The sequence below is a fragment of the Salvelinus namaycush genome, chromosome 19 (genome assembly GCF_016432855.1).
Source record: "Salvelinus namaycush isolate Seneca chromosome 19, SaNama_1.0, whole genome shotgun sequence".
NCBI lineage: Eukaryota > Metazoa > Chordata > Actinopteri > Salmoniformes > Salmonidae > Salvelinus > Salvelinus namaycush.
Window position 1 is genome coordinate 40,000,670 of NC_052325.1, and position 21,734 is coordinate 40,022,403.

Below are 21,734 nucleotides of genomic sequence, written 5' to 3' on the forward strand. Positions count from 1 at the left end.
TGTGGCTCTAATACTCACTTAGCTAACGCAACAAACTACCCCGCCGCCAAGTCTAAATGCAAGGACTGTGAAACAAATGGTCATTACGCACAGATGTGCCGTGCCGATAGAAAAGCGAATGTACAAGAGGTCAAGGTACCGGAGTTTACCGTATTATGCATACTAGACCAAGATATGAAAAGAAAGAAAATATGAATCGCCAAACATATGTGGACACCTGCTTGTCGAACCTCTCATTCCAAAATCATGGGCATTAATATGGAGTTGGTCCCCCCTTTGTTGCTATAACAGCCTCCTTGGAACATTGCAGCAGGGACTTGCTTCCATTCACCCACAAGAGCAATAGTGAGATTGGGCACTGATGTTGGGCGATTCAGCCTGGCTTGCAGTCGGCGTTCCAATTCATCCCAATGGTGTTCGATGGGGTTGAGGTCAGGGTTCTGTGCAGGCCAGTCAATTTCTACCACACCGACATCGACAAACCATTTCTGTGTGGACATCGCTTTGTGCACAGGGGCATTGTCATGCTGAAACAGGAAAGGGCCTTCCCCAAACTATTGCCACAAAGTTGGAAGCACAGTATCGTCTAGAATGTCATTGTATGCTGTAGCATTAAGATTTCCTTCACTGGAACTAAGGGGCCTAGCCCGAACCATGAAAAACAGCCCCAGACCATTATTCTTCCTCCACCAAACTTTACAGTTGACATTATGCATTGGGGCAGGTAGCGTTCTCCTGTCATCTGCCAAACCCAGATTTGTCTGTCTGACTGCCAGAGAGTGGCGGCAAGCTTTACACCCCTCCAGCCGACGCTTGGCATTGTTGCACGGTGATCTTAGCCTTCTGTGCGGCTGCTCGGCCATGGAAACCCATTTCATGAAGCTCCCGACGAATAGTTCTTGTGCTGACGTTGCTTCCAGAGGCAGTTTGGAACTCGGTAGTGAATGTTGCAACCGAGGACAGACGATTTTTACACGCTACATGCTTCAGCACTCGCCGGTCCCGTTCTGTGAGCTTGTGTGGCCTACCACTTCATGGCTGAGCCGTTGTTGCACCTAGATGCTTCCATTTCACAATAACAGCACTTACAGTTGACCGGAGCAGCTCTAGCAGGACAGAAATGTAACGAACTGACTTGTTGGAAAGGTGGCATCCTATGACAGTGCCATCCTATGACAGTGTCACGTTGAAAGTCACTGAGCTCTTCAATATGGGCCATTCTACTACCAATGTTTGTCTATGGAGTTTGCATGGCTGTGTGCTCGATTGTATACACCTGTTAGGTACGGGTGTGGCTGAAATAGCCTAATCCACTAATTTGAATGTTGTATGTTGTGTTCTGCTGCACTACCCATGTTTACCACTAGAGACATACAGGTATTTTATTTTACCTATTCTGGTACAGAACGGAAGTACAATGAGAACAGGATTCCAGATAGGGAGAAGAAGAGTATGCATGTGCTGATGATGTATACTGTGATGGAGTGCTAAGCTTGCTGAGTAAACTTACCCTTAAATATACCCATCGTGCCCTCATGTTACTGAGCCTACTACACGACAGACTAGAGTTTAGTTCATTGTTAAATCTTTCAGATTTCCAAGAAAGGCGGGATCTCGCTAAGAAACACATTTATTAGCTGAAGTTGAGATAATTTTATCAATAGAATATTGTACTAAATTCCCTGTACTAGCAGACTTGGAATTCACTGACATCATTTGATTACTTAAGGGATAGGGGGCAGTATTTTCACGTCCGGATGAAAAGCGTGCCCAAAGTAAACTGTCTGCTACTCAGGCCCAGAGGCTAGGATATGCATATAATTGGTAGATTTGGATGGGGAACACTCTGAAGTTTCTAAAACTGTTAAAATAATGTCTGTGAGTATAACAGAACTTATTTGGCAGGCGAAACCCCGAGGACAAACCATCCAGGACATTTCTTTTTTGAGTTCACTGTGTTTTCAATTGGTTTTCTATGGGAACCTAGATTTCTGTGGCAATTGGTTGCAGTTATAATAGCATGGTTTCGCCGTAAAGCCTTTTTGAAATCTGAAACGGTGGCTAGATCAACAAGAAGTTTAGCTGTATTTTGGTGTATTGCACTTGTGATTGTATGAAAGTTAAATATTTCTAATAATTTATTTTGAATTTCGTGCTCTACAATTTCACCGGATGTTGTGGAAACGTTCCGCTAGCGGAACCCGTAGCCGTGAAAGGTTAAGTCATTAAAGTACATTTCTCTGGCCCCCATTTTAAGACTACCACTTGTAAGGACATTGCCATGGATACTTGAACCCAAATACCCTTGTTCTTGTCATTCATTTACACCTCCACAGCTGTGTCACCTTCGCCGACATTTGATGAACTATTATGTTGAGCATATCAGTATCAATACGCCCAGTTACTAAAAAGATACAGGCATTCTTCCTAACTCAGTTACTGGAGAGGAAGGAACTCGCTCTGGGATTTCACTATGAGACCAATGGTGACTTTAAAACAGTTACAGAGTTTAATGGCTGTGGTAGGAGAAAACTGAGGATGGATTAACCACAATGTACAGTAGTTACTTCACAATGCTAACCTATTTGACAGTGTGAAAAGAACGAAGCCTGTACAATATAAAAACATTTGCAATAAGGCAGAAGTAATACTGCAAAAATTGTGATAAAGCAATTCACTTTTTGTTCTAAATACAAAGTGCTATATTTAGGGCAAATCCAATAAAACACATTATTGAGTAGTACGCTCCATATTTCCAAGCATAGTGGTGGCTGCATCCTGTTATGGGGATGCTCGTAATCGTTAAGGACTGGGGGGGGTTCTCAGGATAAAAAAGAAATGGAATTTGACAGGCAAAATCCTACAGGAAAACCTGGTTCAGTATGCTTTCCACCAGACACTGGGAGATTAATTCACCTTTCAGGAGGACAATAACCTAAAACACATGGCCAAATCTACACTGGAGTGTCTTACCAAGAAGACAGTGAATGTTCCTGAGTGGGCGAGTTACAGTTTGGACTTAAATCTACTTGAAAATCTATGGCAAGACCTGAAAATGGCAGATCTCTCATTGGTTAGTCTGTCAGTGAGTGCTCAGAGGCAAAAATCTGAGCTATGTTAAAATTATATTAACAAACACTTTGGGGAAGGCAGGGTTTGCAGATGTAAAAGGCAGCTGTGCTTTTATCATTCTGACATTTCTAGATTTAGTCTTCATTTTTTAAGGCTGCCATGTACAAAAAGTATGTTTGTACTTGGCAGCAAGGCACAGAAAATTAGATTGTAGTGATGAATTGCTGTAGACTGTATGTAATGAGTGTATTATTCCTCTTGCGCTCTCGAAGATGCATTCTCTAACCAGCAATAAACAAGCAAGACATACCCAATCACTTCAGCCACTGTTGTGGCATGGTTTTTCCTTTTTTTCTCGGGAGCTTGGGGAATATGAAGTAAGATTGGTTTAAGGTAGCTATGATGGCCACTTCGCTATGCTGTTTGGTTTTTAATATTTACATACTCGTATTCAGGAGAGGACATAATCAACACAAAGAGGCACATGCACTTGCACACATGCACAAACACGAGCGCGCACACACACACACACACACCCAGGTTGTTTGCACTGCTCACATCTCTCCAGATCCCAACATTAAGCACCCGACTATCTTATCTAGCTTGATTGATGGTGCAATTGTGTGTGTGTTTTAAAAACCTAGATTTTCTCTGGTGTGATTTTTCACATCCACTGGTTACATAATACATTCGGAGAGTGCGTCCCAAATGGCACTCTATTACCTATATGTAACAGTTTAGCTTTCGTCCCTCTCCTCGCCCCTACCTGGGCTCGAACCAGGGACCCTCTGCACACATAGACAACAGCCACCCTCGAAGCATCGTTACCCATCGCTCCACAAAAGCCGCGGCCCTTGCAGAGCAAGGGGAACAACTACTTCAAGATCTCAGAGCGAGTGACGTCACCGATTGAAATGCTATTAGCGCGCACCCCGCTAACTAGCTAGCCATTTCACATCGGTTACATATATAGTGCACTACTTTGACCAGGGCCCATACCCAGTGGGCACAGATGTCAAAACAACGTCGATTCTATGTTGGTTCAACGTAATTTCATTCAAATGACATGGAAACAATGTTGATTTAAACAGTGTGTGCCCAATGGGTAGGCTCTGGTGAAAGGTTGTGCATTGTGGAGGGAATAGGGTGCCATTTGTGATAGACGCAGACAGAGAATGTATCTGTGAGAGTAGCCTACTAGATTGAGAAATAGGCAACACAAAATAGATCAAAAGGGACATTTTAACCACACTGAGTTGATTGTCTTTGAGTGTGTGTATTTGTAAGTATTATTTTGGAATGTATGGAAGCTACTACATTGTGTTTTTGTACAGTAGTGTCGTGTCTTTGACTATGCCAGATTAATTGCTATGACATGCTATTCTATAAAATAATTTCTCCGTAATTAATATTACCTGATTGAACTAATCATGTAAATATGAATTAACTAGAGAGGGACACCACGAAAGAATATTTATAGAGCTGTTATCTTTCGAATAAACTCTTAAAGATTTAGTAATATTTTACTAAATAGCAGTCACATTAATCGTCATTTTATTCAGTCTCATCTGAAAGTTGTAAGTCCTTGATTATCTGCAAGAATCCTGGCTAACAAGTTGAATCAGCAATACAAAATTGGGTTTAATTATTTATTTACTAAATACCTAACTAATCCCACAGAAACACACATACACCATTAAATCATAACTTGATCACAAATTACGTCATACAGAAAAACGTCCCTAGCGGGCGGAATAGGTATGACAGCTTGTTACACAAAGGAAAGGGGCTGAGTCCTAGTGAAAGAGCGGGAGACTTGAACATAGGCGAGCTGTACTATCGTAAATACAGTATCTTATGCATTCTAAATTACCGCCCATTTGAAGAGAAAATGCAATACATATTTACTCTGAGCTGCGCTTCAGTAGGTTGGTGGTAGATGGCCCGTGTCGCCAACCCGAGTCCTCTGTCCTTTGAAGAATGTCTCTGGTAGTCACGGGACACGTTGTGTGTATTAGATGGGATACTTGGACTGTCCTTCCGAACCTGCGTTTAGCTGTTGCTAACTCAAAGGCTAGGAGATATCACTTCTGTAGTGAATACGAGTTCAAAGTTCATACCATTCACAATCAAAGTCCATGCTGATGTTGGCTTCATCTATAGTAATTATCTGAACCATTCTGACACTGGATCGTCATCCTAGCGTACCCGGAACAGAAAGTTATATCCTTGTTCGTGGCTTTTATAGTGGAGGGAGAGGGGTGTGTCTGAAAGTCTATTAACCCATGCCTCTTCACAGGGGCGGACCACTGTGAGCAGAGGAAAACTTATGAAAGCACAGATCTCTCATTTGGAAGCTAAAATTACATTTCACCTCTTCACAAATAATGTCATATTCAAACATTTGAATTAAACAACAATTCCATGTGAATCCGATACCTCTGACATTTAGACTTTCCACAGTAGAGTTTATGTCATTCTATCATTGATGAGAATGTGTCAGAGGGCAACCGAACTGACATAATATACCTTAAGTACCACCGCATATGTTCAGTTGGTCGGGTTACCAGAATATAGTTCATTTCCCCCAACTTCTGATGTTACCCAGAATCTCTATGTTAACCAAGGGGTTTTCTTATGTCACATCAGTTATAGTAGGGAGAGAGAAAAAGGGGGAAAGAGGTATTTATGACTGTCATAAACCTACCCCCAACCCAATGTCATGACAGTAGGTTCGAATCACCAGTAGACTTTACACAGCTGTTTCGACACAGATATCAAATTCAAAACACATAATATATGTTGACAGAGAGCCTACATCTATGCACTCTGGCTCTTACAGGAACTTACAGTAATGTGCAGCAATCCTTGAATATCTTCGTCTAACTCAGTCAATAATAACAGCATAATATTCTGTGACAGAGTAGCGTCCTTTCCAGGGGGTGGTCCTGTTAAAAAACAGATTCCACCTAGCCTGGCGAACGTTCAACCTCCTGGCTTCTTGAATGGAGACAAAGTTCTTATGGTCCATCCGGATCACAAAAGAATGAGGTGCCCCCTCTTACCAGTGTTTCCATCCCTCAAGGGCCCACTTGACTGCCAAGAGCTCCCGGTTGCGTTCCACTGGCGAGAATCGCTTGGAAAGAAAGGCACGTGTGCATTCTCTTGTCCCCCTCATTCTGCTGTAAAAGGACCGCCCCTGCTCCGGTGTCCGAGGCGTCCACCTCTACCACGAAGGGACAAGTAGGATTAGGATGAATGAGGATGGATTCGGAGGGGAAACTTCCCTTGATCTCCATGAATGCCCTGTCAGCCTCGGGGGTCCAGACAAAATGGGTCTGGGACTTGCGGGTTAGGGTCGTGAGAAGCGCTGCTACCTCACCAGCGTTCCATATAAAACAGCTGTAAAAATTTGCAAACCCAAGGAACCGCTGGACTTGTTTGAGTGAGGCGGGACGGGGCCAGTCAGTGACTGCCCTAACCTTTACAGGGTCCATTTGGATGCTGGCGGAAGAGATAATGTGGCCCAGGAAAGAGACTTGGGATACATGGAACGCACACTTCTCAATCTTGACGTATAGTTGACTCTGCACGAGGCGTCTCAGGACTTGGCGCGGGTGCAGGATGTGTTTCGGAAGGGTCTTGGAGAAGATCAGGATGTCATCTAGGTAAACAAAGACAAACTGATTCAACATATCCCTACGGGTGTCATTGACCAATGCTTGGAAGACTGCCTGTGAATTTGATCATCCGAATGGCATGCCCAAATACTCATAGTGGCCACTAGGGGTGTTAAAGCCAGTTTTCCATTCATCTCCCTCCCTGATTTTCACCAGATTGTTGCGGAGGTCCAGTTTGGTGAAGAATTGGGCCCCCTGGGCCAGCTCCAAGGTGGCGGACATCAGGGGTAGGTGGTAACGGTTCTTAATCGTGATCCTGTTCAGCCCTCGGTAGTCGATGCAGGGACGCAGAACTCCATCCTTCTTTCCCACGAAGAAGAAACCTGGGGATGTTGAGGAGTGAATGAATCCTGCCTCCAGCGACTCCCGGATGTACTTCTCCGTACCTGCAGCTTCAGGGATCGAGAGGGAGTAAAGACGGCCCCGGGGAGGGTGGAGCCGGGTAGGAGTTCTATGACGCAGTCGTTTGGAAGATGAGGGAGGGAGGGTGGCAGCTTGCCTCTTACTGAAGGCCTCCCGGAGGTCGAAGTATTCGGGAGGGAGAGAGGAGAAGAATTGGTCATCAATGGATGCAGGGGGATGCGGAAAGGCTCTAGGTGGGGGTCTTAGACATTTAGTCTGGCAGTTCTTACACCAGTCTAGTAGGTGTCCCGTGGGCCAGGAGAGTAGTGGGTTATGTAGCACGATAATGGGTTCTCGGGAGCCATGATCAAAAGAAAATTAAGTCTGAGTGATTCCGCACAACCTGCAGTAGAATGAGATTGGTCTGATATTCTACCTGGCTGGAGCCAATGGGGCGTCCATCAAGGGCTTGAATCTGTAGACGGATGGGACATTTCACGCAGGGGATTTGTAATTCTCTGGCGAAGTCTTGATCAATGAAATTATCTGCGGCCCTGGAGTCCACCCTCCACAGGTTGTTCCAGTGGAGGGTTGCATGTAGTGACAGACGGTGACTGGGTAGCCGGGGGGTAACTGTATAGCTCGTCAGGGTCTCCCCTTGTCCTGGCAAGCCCTGGCGTTTCCCGTCAGCTCTGAGCATGTGGCACGGAGATGGTCGAGACCTCCGCAGTAGAGGCAGCAGCCTTCGCACATGCACCTGTCACGCTCCTGTGCGCTCAGACATGTGTCACAGCTGCATGGGCTCCTCAATGCTGGGTTTGGGGGGCTTGGGTTGCTCAGGAAACCTGGATACTGGGGTGGTGTCAAAAAAGTGATCCTGATTGCCAGCGTTATCAGGGACTCAAGGTTCTCTCCCAGTTCCCGAGAGACCAGTTCATCCTCCTTTCCAACCCCTGCTGGAAAGCTGTGACCAGTGCCTCCGTATTCCACCCACTCTCTGCGGCGAGGGTGCGGAACTCAATGGCGAAGTCAGCCACTGGTCTGGCTCCTTGGCAGATGTTGGACAGTCAGCTGGTCGCTTCTTGTCCGCCGACTGGGTTGTCGAAGACTCGTCGCAGCTCGGCAGTGAAGGCTAATATGGAGCTGCAGGATGGTGGCTGCTGTTCCCACACCGCCATTGCCCACACCAAGGCCTTGCCCGAGAGTAGAGAGATTATGTAGGCGATTATGGCCCAATCGGTGTGGAACGAGGAGGACTGTAGCTCAAACACCACAGAGCACTGGGTGAGGAACCCTTTGCATCCTCACGGGTGGCCATCATAATGCTCGGGGGCTGGGATCTTGGGTTCCCGGTACAGGTTCCCTGGAGGAACTATGGCAACGCCTATAGCACTGAGTGATGAGACTTGGGCATTGGCTCCTCCTGGGTTGGAGTTGGACTGTGGTTGGAGGCAGTCGGTAAGTGCCCGGAGGGTTTCTGATATCTGTAAGAGTTGATTTTGCTGCTGCCCCAGCAGTGCTCCTTGGTGGGTTACAACATTCTTGATCTGGGTGATCTCTGCTGGGTCCATGTTGTGGGCTGAAGCTTGCTATGACATGGTAAGGTTGGACCCAGGTGCAGAGAAGAGACCAGACAAGGAATCGGTGATTAAGGATAAACATAATACATTACTGAGAAACAGATACAGGAAGGATGACAGTAACACTGGGAAATCAACAAACACTAAGTCTCGTAAACTCCTCTGGACACAAACGCACACGGCACACAATTCAAGCTTCAGCAAAGGACAACAGAAAACACACCTCTTTTAACAGGGAAATCATAATGAGTAAATAGGACACACCTGAGTGCCCTCTGGTGACAGGTGGAACCATGATAGGGCTCATTGTAATGGCTGGAATTGAATAAATGGAACGGAGTCAAACATGTGATTTCCATATGTGTGATGTGTTTGATTCCATTCCATTTATTCCATTCCAGCCATTACAATGACCCCGTGCTCCTATAGCTTATCCCACCAGCCTCCTCTGTATGGGAAGCATTTGTTTCTCTGGTGTTGTCTGCTCCAAGCAGGGTCACTCCATCCCTGTACTTTTGCAATAACTGTGAATTCATGAGAAGTTATGAGATGTGAAGGTATCATGTAGCAATGCTTCTAAAAACATTCAAGCCCAGTCTGGATGAGGAAGCCCACAGAAGCTGCTGCTGCAATATCCACAGGCTGCTCAATAACATCAAATTTAAGGTCTCTCTCTGGTCTCTGGTCTCTTTCTCCCTCTCTGGTTTCTCTCTCTTTTCCCTCTCTCTCTCTCACTCACTTTCTCTCCCTCTCCCTCTCACTCACTTTTTCACTCTTTTAATATCTCTCTCTCTGTATCTCTATCTCTCACTCAATTTCTCTCCCTCTCACTCACTTTTTCACTCTTTTATATCTCTCTCTGTATCTCTCTCACTCACTTTCTCACCCTCTCGTTTTCTCTCTCTCTCTCTCTCTCTCTCTCTCTCTCCGTATCTCTCACTCACTCACTTCCTCTCCCTTTCTCTCTCTCTCTCTCTCTCTCTCTCTCTCTCTCTCTCTCTCTCTCTCCCCTCGCTCTCTCTCTCTCTCTGTCTCTCCCTCTCACCACAACAAGGATGACTAGACACTATACTGGCAAATTGGAGACTGAGAGACAAATTACCACATTTCTGATCTACAGGCAATCTGAGGATTAGATTGGATCTTGGATCTTATTCTAACATTTCATTGTTATATTTGATTTTAATAGTTTCAACCTTGAAGTTCCAGTGGTAGTGAGGCTCCTGGATGTTTGAAACCACAAGTAGGAGCCGCGGGCTGGCCTACAGTTGACGTTGTAGTTGACAGAGTGTGCTGATGTGTTTACTGTACAGATGAGTCATTCATTGCTCATGCACTTTTTCTACCTGTATTCATTGTCTGTGTATGTCCTTGTCTATGTTCTATTACGTGTTTCTATGTATGCACAGAGCCGCAACCAACCTTTCCCCACAGCCATTATCTTATATTTTATCTCAAAGTTGAGTGACAATAAAGTTGAGTCAAAAAGTTATGTAAAGTGAGTGATTAATGCTTCCTCTCAGGGCAGACCTTCTAAGAGGTTGAGCCTCTGTCTTGCGTCATAACTAATAACTCTTCTATTAAACCCACAAGAGGCCTTAATGTAAACATAAACCTCCATATCTTTCCATCCCCAAGTCTATGTACCAAATGTCACCCTATTCCAAGTTTCACGTTTTATTGTCACGTGCACTAGTACAGTGAAATGTGTTTTCTTGCTTTCTCATTCTCTATAGTGCACTATCCTATATAGTGCACTAAATGGAATAGGGTGCCATTTGAGACACACCCCGATGTCATTTGATTAAGGCAGGGCAGGGTCTTTCCTCTAAGCTTCCCCCAAACAAACAGACAGCAGCCAGTTGTTGGTTCCTCTTAGGCAGGCTGGCAGGCAGGCTGATTGGATTGATGATGATGCTGGTGCTAATGTGTGATAGACTGTGTTAATAATGCTTGGCTCTCTTTAGGGGGTTCCTAAGCTCTGTGTTGATGGATCTGTAAATCTGTCTGCCTGTTTGGATTGCAACACTTCAGTGCACACCGTGCCACAGGGACCCTGATGCATAACCAACCTGTCACTCACTCCTCAACTATAGTTGTGCGTGCGTGCGTGTGCTTGCGTGTGTGTGTGAGTGCGTGCGTGCGTGCGTGCATGCACATGCGTGTGTGTGCTCGCACTTTCACTGAGTCTGATTGCATATGTGGAGCATGTGTGTTTACACAGGTCTGACTGGGTGGGTGGTATGTGTTGGAGTGTGTGTGGCTGTGAGACAATGGCTTACAGCAACATGTTGTTGGTTAGGTAAGTGTTGTACAGGCTAGTGCATAAATAGCTAGATTACAGTGTGGGAGCAGGGTTTTCTGGGTCTCGGTACTGTCCTGAGGTATTCTAATGTGCTGTGAGGGGCTGTTTCAACACCTCTTTTTCCTTTTCATTCTCACCAGACTCTGGGGCTGGTACCCAGCTGGGCATCTGGCAACGTGATTCGGTCCAGAGAGGCATCCTTTGATTGGTACTAACCTACATGCCTGTGTGTGTGTCCAGCTGCAGAAATGGCGTGCCCATCAAGAAGAGGTTGCCAGATTGGAGGCAGCCATTGCTGGCAGGCAGCAGGAGGAAAAGGAGGACAGACTGAGGAGGGAGCAGGAGAGAGACTCGGCCATGAGGTCACTGCAGAAGGAAAAAGTAAAGACCTCCTAATCCTTACACCTGCCACGCTCCAGCATATTGCACTGCCCCCAGTCACATTATGTTTGAAATGAGTCTTTGCTCCTCAGATTCTATGGCAGTATATAATAACATCTTAGTATCCAATATACTGTAGGCATGGCCCAAGTTCATTTGAGTGATTTAACTCCACGGATACGTAATATAATATTACAGTATATGTTATTATAAGGTTGTCAGAAAAGTGGAAAAGTGTCATGATGATTTTCATCAGCTTGATTAATTGTATATTCAGCTTAATGAGGTATGATGGTGTATGTGTGTGTGTGCACCTGCGTGTGTGTGTGCGTGATTGTGTGTGTGTGTGTGTGTGTGTGTGTGTGTGTGTGTGTCCATGCGTGTATGTAGAAGTGTGTGGTCCCTGACCCGCATTGCCCCTTGGTATCGCCCCAGGGTGTGTATTGATGCCAGCCTTGTTTGATTGCGCCCCTCCTTTGGGGCCTGCTACAGTACCACAGGAAAGCTGGGAGAATCTCTGATTAATGATGCCATTTAGGCTGAAATGGATTACATATACTATCGTCTCATTCATTTGATTTACTCTTATCTGATTTCACACCGTCATGATCAATAGGACGCGATGACATCGCACTAAAGTTTCCCTCGTGTTCACTCGCTTGCTCCAGGTATTATTGTAAACTTTTTGGTTTGTTTTGTGAACATTTGTGCCCTGTATATCTTAGGTGAAGCAGTACTATGCAGAGAAACAGAGGAGGAGAGAAGAGCTGGGGAGGAGAGATCAGCAGAGACTGACAGAGCTGAGGAGACTCATGGCAGAGCAAGCTAAGAGAGATAAGGAAAGGTAAGCATGCACCATGGGCAGCAGCTTAGCCTCAAGGCCGCTAAAGGAGAGAGCTCAACACCTGGCTGACAGACAGTTCTTTGTTCGCCCCTATGGCTTATTTGGACAATGCTCATAAAACACCTTTATTTCGAATGGTGCGTCATTTATGGAGTCATTAATATGTTTTTCCATAACAAACTGAGGAAATAGTTTGAAATATCTAATTTTAGGAACCACTGGTATGATTCGATAAGTTGCCGTTTTCTCTTCTTTTTAGTGCAGTCTCCTATGTTTCCACGGTACTCTCTAGCATTCAGGCCTCCTTTCAAGTCCCTGGCATTTAAACAGTGCTAGGAGAATGAGAGAGAGACAGGGTTGAGTTAGTCAGGGCAGGGTGAGGAGCACTGAGGACATGAGATACTGTAGCTGCTGCTGAGACTGAGGAGCAGCTCTCTGGCAGCCCATAACGCTCTCTCAGCCTGCATGGCTGCTGTGCCACCACAGATAGGTGGTGCCTGGGCTGAGGGCTGATGTCCTTGCCCACTTCTCTCCCTCCCCTCTCTCTGTCCCTCCTGCCCTCAGGGTGCAGTTTCGTGAGGAGGCGCTGCTGCAGCGGAGGCAGGAGAGGGAGGATCAGGCGCTCCAGCGCCTAAAAGAGGAAGAGGAGAGAGACGGTCGTCTGGAGGCCCTGAGAAATCAGGTACGTCTCTTATCAGTACTTATTCCCATTCACTTCCCTTATTGGATCTGACATTTAAAATGCCACGGAGGAGAACATTTGTGGCCGCTTTTGAACCCGCTGTTCCATGTTGGTTTTGAGGCTTCACTGCCACTTACTGGTGGGATAGGGAAATACAAGGAAATGACTAGGCTATCATCAAATTGGTGTTTTTCCAAGTGATTTCTCCATCCCCCACACGGTTAAGGTGGCAGTGGTGGCAGAGCCAGACCCAGAGAGGATGATGGGAGATACGGAGGCCTGGAGAGGCCGGATAATGCAGCAGAGCGGAGAGGAGGAGTTTCGGTTGCACCGTCCCCTATATCACCTCAACACGTACACAGACTCTCAGGTGAGTCTGGCCTGCCACTGTCCTTTACTTTCTGCTCTCAAGTCAACACACGTCAATCTGCCTTTTCCCCCACTGCGCCCTCTCCAGTAGCTCCCAATGTTGTTAACGTGTGTCAATCAGAGGAGGCTGATGGGAGGAGCAATAGGAGGATGGGCTCATTGTGGCTGGAATGGAATGAATGGAACAGGGTCAAACATGTGGTTTATGTTCGATGCCGTTCCAGTGATTCCATTCCAGCCATTACAATGAGCCCGTCCTCCTATAGCTCTTCCCACCAACCTCCTTTTGTGTCAATGTAATATTTTGTGTTTACTGCCTCACTCACTGGCATACAAAAACCCATAAAAATCCTTCACAATAATGTTTGACCTGGGTAAACAAACCTTACCCTGATGCAGACAGACCTTTAAACAGAATCCCCTCAAGGCCTGTGGGTGAAGTTACGTACAGTACGTCTGTCTGGTACATTGTGTCACGACTCCACTGTGCAGGAAAGCACACTGGTTTTTACCTGCAGTCTATTGCATAATCAGGCAATCAGTGACGGTTAGATCATCTCCTCCGATTGAAAACGTGATCGATGACTAAATGACCTTGGTTTAACTGAGGAATGTTCGGAAACATATGAAAACATGTTTGACTAGAATTGCAAAATATCATAAACATTTATGAACAAGGGTGTGACAGTCGTCCTTATCTATTTTTTTTATACCTTTTGGACCTTACAACAGCGCGTCCCAATTGGCACCATATTCCCAATATAGTGCACTCCTTTTGACCAGATCCCTATTATCATTTCCTCTGTTGGTTTCCAGATTGTGTCTGATCCAAGAGTGAGGCTTGAACAGGCCCTCCGGGCAGCAGGACTCCACGACACACTGTATGCTAAGGAGGTTCTCTCTGTAGTCCAGCCACCCAGACCACCTCGACGGGACACTGACTCCACAGGATTCAAATCTTCCACAAAGAGTGTTTAGCCCTGTTCAATCAAAATTGCTAACCAGGTGTCCCGAATAAGTCATAATGTAAATAGCATTTTCCCTGTGACAGTGACAGAGCCAGTGACAGAGCATGTTTTTATTGATGTGAAGTTGAATTGTTTTTTTAAACATCTTGGAAACTGGCTGCAGGTACAGGTAATATAGATAAAAAGTGATATTTGTCCACAGGTTTGTCAGAGTGTCTTCTTTGGGCTACTTCTGTGATTGTCAATACAGACCATGTTGGCTCAACTTTTACCATATTCCTCGCAGTATTCCTCATACGCCTCTCTTTGCTATCTGTCGGTATCTGATACTTCATTTAACACAGAATGTCTGCGTTTCGTGCCACTGTGACGTTAGATAACAACTGCCTGTCATTATGAGAAACCTGTCATGTATGGTATTTCGCTGTATATAGTTGCTCATTTGACTCTGTAACATACACTGAGTGTACAAACATTAGGAATACGTGCTCTTTCCATGACAGACTGACCAGGTGAATCCAGGTGAAAGCTATGATCCCTTATTGATGTCATTTGTTAAATCCACCATCAGTGTAGATGAAGGGAAGGAGCCAGGTTAAAGAAGGATGTTTAAGCCTTGAGATAATTGAGACAGGGATTGTGCATGTGTGCCATTTAGAGGCTGAATGGGCAAGACAAAATATTTAAGTGCCTTTGAACGAGGTATGGTAGTAGGTGCCAGGCGCACCGGTTTGTGTCAAGAACTGCAATGCTGCTGGGCTGTTCACGCTCAACAGTTTCCTGTGTGTATCAAGAATGGTCCACCACCCAAAGCTCTCCCTCGCCCTCCATTTGACAAATCTGACCTTAATTCTATTCTCCTGATTTCTGGATACAAGCCAAAACTAAAGCAGGAAGCACCAGTGACTCGGTCAATATGGAAGTGGTCAGATGATGCAGATGCTAAGCTACAGGACTATTTTGCTAACACAGACTGGAATATGTTCTGGGATTCTTCCGATGGCTTTGAAGAGTACACCACATCAGTCACTGGCGTCATCAATAAGTGCATCGATGATGTCGTGCCCACAGTGACCGAACGTACATACCCCAACCAGAAGCCATGGATTATAGGCAACATCCACACTGAGCTAAAGGGTAGAGCTACCGCTTTCAAAGAGTGCAACATCCACACTGAGCTAAAGGGTAGAGCTACCGCTTTCAAAGAGTGCAACATCCACACTGAGCTAAAGGGTAGAGCTACCGCTTTCAAAGAGTGAGACTCTAACCCAGACGCTTATAAGAAATCCCACTATGCCCTCAGACGAACCATCAAACGGGTCAAAGCATCAATACAGGACTAAGATTGAATCGTACTACACTGGCTCAGACGCTCGTCGGATGTGGCAGGGCTTGTAAACTATTACAGACTACAAAGGGAAGCACAGCCGTGAGCTGCCCATTGACACGAGCCTACCAGATGAGCTAAATTACTTCTATGCTCGCTTCGAGGCAAGCAACACTGAGGTATGCATGAAAGCATCAGCTATTCCAGACGACTGTGTGATCACGCTCTCCGTAGCCGATGTGAGTAAGACCTTTAAACAGGTCAACATTCAGAAGGCCACAGGACCAGACGTATTACCAGGACGTGTACTCCAAGCATGCGCTGACCAACTGGCAAATGTCTTCACTGACATTTTCAACCAGTCCCTGACTGAGTCTGTACTACCAATATGTTTCAAGCAAACCAACGTAGTCCCTGTGGCAAAGAACACGAAGGTAACCTGCCTAAATGACTACCGACTCGTAGCACTCATGTCTGTAGCCATGAAGTGCTTTGAAAGGCTGGTCATGGCTCACATCAACACCATTATCCCAGAAACACTAGACCCACTCCAATTTGCATACCACCCTAACAGATCCACAGATGATGCAATCTCTATTGCACTCCACACTGCCCTTTCCCACCTGGACAAAAGGAACACCTATGTGAGAACGCTATTCATTGACTACAGCTCAGAGTTCAACACCATAGTGCCTACAAAGCTCATCACTAAGCTAAGGACCCTGGGACTAAACACTTCCCTCTGCAAGTGGATCCTGGACTTCCTGACGGGCCACCCCCAGGTGGTAAGGGTAGGTAACAACACATCTGCCACGCTGACCTTCAACACGGGGGCACCTCAGGAGTGCGTGCTCAGTCCCCTCCTGTAATCCTTGTTCATCCATGACTGCATGGCCAGGCACGACTCCATCATTAAGTTTGCCGATGAGTGGTAGGCCTTATCACCGACAACGATGAGACAGCCTATAGGGAGAGACCTGGCCGTGTGGTGCCAGGATAACAACCTCTCCCTCAACATGATCAAGACAAAGGAGATGATTGTGGACTACAGGAATGGGAGGACCGAGCACGCCCCCATTCTCATCGACGGGGCTGTAATGGAGCGGGGCTGTAATCCAGTCACGTCACAGACACCAATGTCACGTTTCCAGACAAACTAAACACCTTCTTAGCCCGATTTGAGGATAATACAGTGCCACAGTCGAGGCCCGCTAACAAGGACTGCGCCCCCACCCTCTCCTTCTCCGTGGCTGACGTAAAACATTTAAACGCGTCAACCCTCACAAGGCTGCTGGCCAGACGGCATCCCTAGCCGCGTTCTCGACATATTCAATCGCTCCCTATCCCAGTCTGTTGTCCCCACATGCTTCAAGATGGCTACCATTGTTCCTGTACTCGAGAAGGCAATGTAACGGATCTCCTCTTTGTCTGAGGAGGAGTAGGAAGGATCGGACCAATGTGCAGCGTGGTAAGTGTTCGTCATTTTATTAAAATGCATTGAACACTAAAATACAAAATAAACAAACAAAGACCAACCGAAACAGTTCCGTCTGGTAACTAATACAAAGACAGAAAACTACCCACAAATCATAGTGGGAAAACAGGCAACCTAAGTATGGCTCTCAATCAGAGACAACGATAGACAGCTGCCTCTGATTGAGAACCATACCAGGCCAAAGACATAGAAACAGAAAACCTAGACCTACAACATAGAATATAAACACACAGAACAAAACATAGAATGCCCACCCCAACTCACGCCCTGACCAAACTAAAATAGAGACATAAAAAAGGAACTAAGGTCAGGACGTGACAGGCAAAGACGACGCAATCGCCATCACACTGCACACTGCCCTAACCCATCTGGACAAAAGGAATACCTATGTAAGAATGCTGTTCATTGATTACAGCTCAGCATTCAACACCATAGTACCCTCCAAGCTCATCATCAAGCTGGAGGCCCTGGGTCTCAACCCCGCCCTGTGCAATTGGGTCCTGGACTTTCTGACGGGCCACCCCCAGGTGGTGAAGGTAGGAAACAACATCTCCACTTCGCTGACCCTTAACACTGGGGCCCCACAATGGTGCGTGCTCAGCCCCCTCATGTATTCCTTGTTCACCCATGACTGCGTAGCCATGCACGCCTCCAACTCAATCATCAAGTTTGCAGACGACACAACAGTAGTGGGCTTGATTACCAACAACGATGAGACAGCCTACAGAAAAGAGGTGAGGGCACTCGGAGTGTGGTGTCAGGAAAAAAAACTCTCACTCAACGTCAACAAAACAAAGGAGATGATTGTGGACATCAGGAAACAGCAGAGGGAGCACCCCCCTATCCACATCGAAGGGACAGCAGTGGAGAAGGTGGAAAGTTTTAAGTTCCTCGGCGTACACATCACCGATAAACTGAAATGGTTCACCCACACAGACAGTGTGGCGCAGCAGCGCCTCTTCAACCTCAGGAGGCTGAAGAAATTTTGCTTGTCACCCAAAAACCTGACAAACTTTTACAGATGCACAATCAAGAACATCCTGTCGGGCTGTATCACAGGCTGCTACGGCAACTGCACTGCCCTCAACCGCAAAGCTCTCCAGAGGGTAGTGAGGTCTGCACAACGCATCACCGGGGGCAAACTACCTGCCATCCATGACACCTACAGCACCCGATGTCACAGGAAGGACAAAAATATCATCAAGGACATCAACCACCTGAGCCACTGCCTGTTCACACCGCTATCATCCAGAAGGCGAGGTCAGTACAGGTGCATCAAAGCTGGGACTGAGAGACTGAAAAACAGCTTCTATCTCAAGGCCATCAGACTGCTAAACAGCAATCACTAACTCAGAGAGGCTGCTGCCTACATTGAGACCCAATCACTGGCCACTTTAATAAATGGATCACTAGTCACTTTATACAATCTAAATAATGCCCCTTTAATAATGTTTACATATCTTACATTACTCATATCACATGTATATACTGTATTTTATACCATCTATTGCACCTTCGCCATCGCTCATCCATATACTTACATGTACATATTCTCATTCACCCCTTTAGATTTGTGTGTATTAGGTGGTTGTTGGGGAATTGTTAGATTACTTGATAGATATTACTGTTAGATATTATGGCACTGTCGGAACTAGCAGCACAAGCATTTCGCTACACTCGCATTAACATCTACTAACCATATGTATGTGACAAATACAATTTGATTTGATGTCCCCATTACCAGTAAAACATCATCAAAACCTATTTCTTTCACCTACTTGCTGTGCTGTTTCATTGTTCATTTGTTCAGTCGTTTCATTCTCAACCAGGATTTCATCATACATGTCAAGCAGTGAAGTTCCAGCTCTGTCTGTCCGTGGCCTCTCTTCCTCGGTGCGCACTGTCACTGTGTTCGTTTCCACCTTTCCATCCAGCAGTTGTTCGAATGGCGCTAGGAGTGTGTTCATGTTTCCAAGTTTCAAACATGTTCTCAAATGCCATTGAAATAGCAGCAGCGGTATGAGAACCAGAACATTCTTGAGCATGCAATACGGCTTTCCTCAGTACAAAATCCTCATCGACCCACTGTGCTGTCAGACTCAGCATGCTCATGGGACTGACATCGCTGGTCCAAATGTCAGTCATGAAGCTAATAGCAGTGACGCCCATAGCAAGTAGATCAAAGATGTACGTTTCAACAATACTGTGTAACTCCGGTAGGGCAACATCTGAAAAAGAGTGTATACCGGCGCTCGACCAGTCGGCGAAAGCCAACATCATCCACGATGGAGGACGTTTGATTGTCAAGGGCAAAGAATTCCATTATCTTGCCGTTATTGGATTTTGCCTTACTCTTTCAAATGACTGCTCGACTTGGAAGTATGCGCTTAGTATTTTTCTGCTTTTGTTCTGTGTAGCGCTGTATTTTTTGTGCCGTCATTACATCATCTACTTACGTTATATAGGTATGCACGTCAGCTTTGACATCGGTTTTGCACATCGGCGTTAAACTAGACATTGGGACGATGCCGATGTTGGCATTTTTAGCTAATATCGTCCGATTCCGATATGCTCACCGATGTCTCCTACATCCCCAACTGTAAGGTAGCATTAGAACATTAAAACACAGTTAAAAATGACACGTAAAAAGGTAATACCTGTTGTATTCGGCGCATGTGACAAATAGAATTTGATTTGAAATGATATCCAGGTAACTTGACACAAATGTGGGACGCATTGGAGTCAACATGGGCCAGCATCCCTGTGGAACGCTTTCGACACATTGTACAGTCCATGACCTGACGAATTGAGGCTGTTCTGAGGGCAAAAGGGGGAGCAACTCAATATTAGGAAGGTGTTCTTAATGTTTTGTACACTCAGTGTACGTGGATGTTATAACGATAAGCTGATTGGGCTATGTGTCAGTGCAAAGTTCAGATAAATATGACTATTGCTGGGCTATTTTTGCAATCCTTTAGTGTCTCATCTCCATTTTGAAGCTAGTCTTTTCTTAATAATCCATGTTGAATAAGAGGATGTGGACCCATATCAGCCAGGCCCGAACTTAATTTATTCCAGATTTTAAAATGTCAGGTACAATGAAGTCAGAGATGCATTTCAATTTCTAAATATAGTTCCGCTACGCCAGTGTGCCTAACTCCTGAGCCATTTGATTAAATTACAGTCAGAAGAGAGCATCTTTCTCGAAATCCTTTAAACATTTTTAAAAGTCATAGGACTTATGTCATCAGGTACACTGAACAGAAATAGAGACGCAACAATTTCAAATATTTTACTGAGTTACAATTCCTGTAACTAAATCAGTCAATTGAAATGAATTCATTAGGCCCAAATCTATGGATTTCCCGTGACTGGGAATACAGATATGCATCTGTTGGTCACAGATACCTTTAAAAAAAAGGTAGGGGTGTTGATCAGAAAACCAGTCAGTATCTGGTGTGACCACCATTTCTCTCATGCAGCACGACACATTTTCTTCGCATAGTTGATCAGGCTTCTGATTGTGGCCTGTGGAATGTTGTCCCACTCCTCTTCAATGGCTGTGCAAAGTTGCTGGATATTGGCGGGAACTGGAACACGCTGTCGTACACGTCAATCCAGAGCATTCCAAACATGCTCAATGGGTGACATGTCTGGTGAGGACGCAGGCCATGGAAGAACTGGGACATTTTCAGATCTAGGAATTGTGTACAGAACCTTGCAACATGGGGCTGTGCATTATCATGCTGAAACATGAGGTGATGGCGGCAGATGAATAGCACGACAATAGGCCTCAGGATCTCATCATGGTATCTCTGTGCATTCAAATTGCCATCGATAAAATGCAATTGTGTTCATTGTCCGTAGTTAATGCCTGCCGATAACATAACCCCACCATGGGGCACTCTGTTCACAACGCTGACATCAGAAAACCATTTGTCCACACAATGCCATACATGTGGCCTACGGTTGAGGCCGTTTGGACGTACTGCCAAATTCTCTAAAATGACATTGGAGGCGGTATATGGTAGATAAATGAACAGTTAATTGTGGCAACAGCTCTGGCTGACATTCCTGCAGTCAGCATGCCAATTGCACACTCCCTCAAAACTTGAGATATCTGTGGCATTGTGTTGTGTGACAAAACTGCAAATATTAGTGGCCTTTTATTGTCCCCAGCACAAGGTACACTTATGCTGTTCATTCAGCTTCTTGAAATGCCACATCAGTTGGCTGGATGGATTATCGTGGCAAAGTAGAAATGCTCACTAACAGGGATGTAATCAAATTTGTGCCCCAAAAAATAGAGAAATAAGCTTTTTATGCATATGGAACATTTCTGGGATCTTTACAGGTTGCGTTTCAGTGTAGTTACAGAGAAACCAACAATTTCATCTACACAGTCAAGGTAGTCAAAAGCAACACAATATATACAGTTGAAGTCAGAAGTTTACATACACTTAGGTTGGAGTCATTAAAACTCGTTTTTCTACCACTCCACAAATTTTTATAGTTTTGGCAAGTCGGTTAGGACATCTACTTTGTGCATGACACAGGTAATTTTTCCAACAATTGTTTACATACAGGTTATTTCACTTATAATTCACTATCACAATTCCAGTGGGTCAGAAGTTTACATACACTAAGTTGACTGTGCCTTTAAACAGCTTTGAAAATTCCAGAAAATTA

The 21,734-nt window shown here is 45.4% G+C and overlaps 1 protein-coding gene across 1 annotated transcript in view; it reads left to right on the plus strand.

The window, feature by feature from the left end:
* The window catches only part of LOC120064021 (coiled-coil domain-containing protein 148-like), a 45,965-nt gene extending 31,585 nt beyond the window's left edge, over nucleotides 1-14,380 (plus strand). Inside the window, exons 9-13 of the mRNA XM_039014331.1 lie at nucleotides 11,220-11,360; nucleotides 12,086-12,204; nucleotides 12,769-12,886; nucleotides 13,113-13,256; nucleotides 14,072-14,380. Coding sequence (XP_038870259.1) covers nucleotides 11,220-11,360; nucleotides 12,086-12,204; nucleotides 12,769-12,886; nucleotides 13,113-13,256; nucleotides 14,072-14,233 — 684 coding nt within the window. The 3' untranslated portion in view covers nucleotides 14,234-14,380. The remainder of the gene's footprint in view (nucleotides 1-11,219; nucleotides 11,361-12,085; nucleotides 12,205-12,768; nucleotides 12,887-13,112; nucleotides 13,257-14,071) is intronic.
* The last annotated feature ends 7,354 nt before the right edge of the window (nucleotides 14,381-21,734 follow it).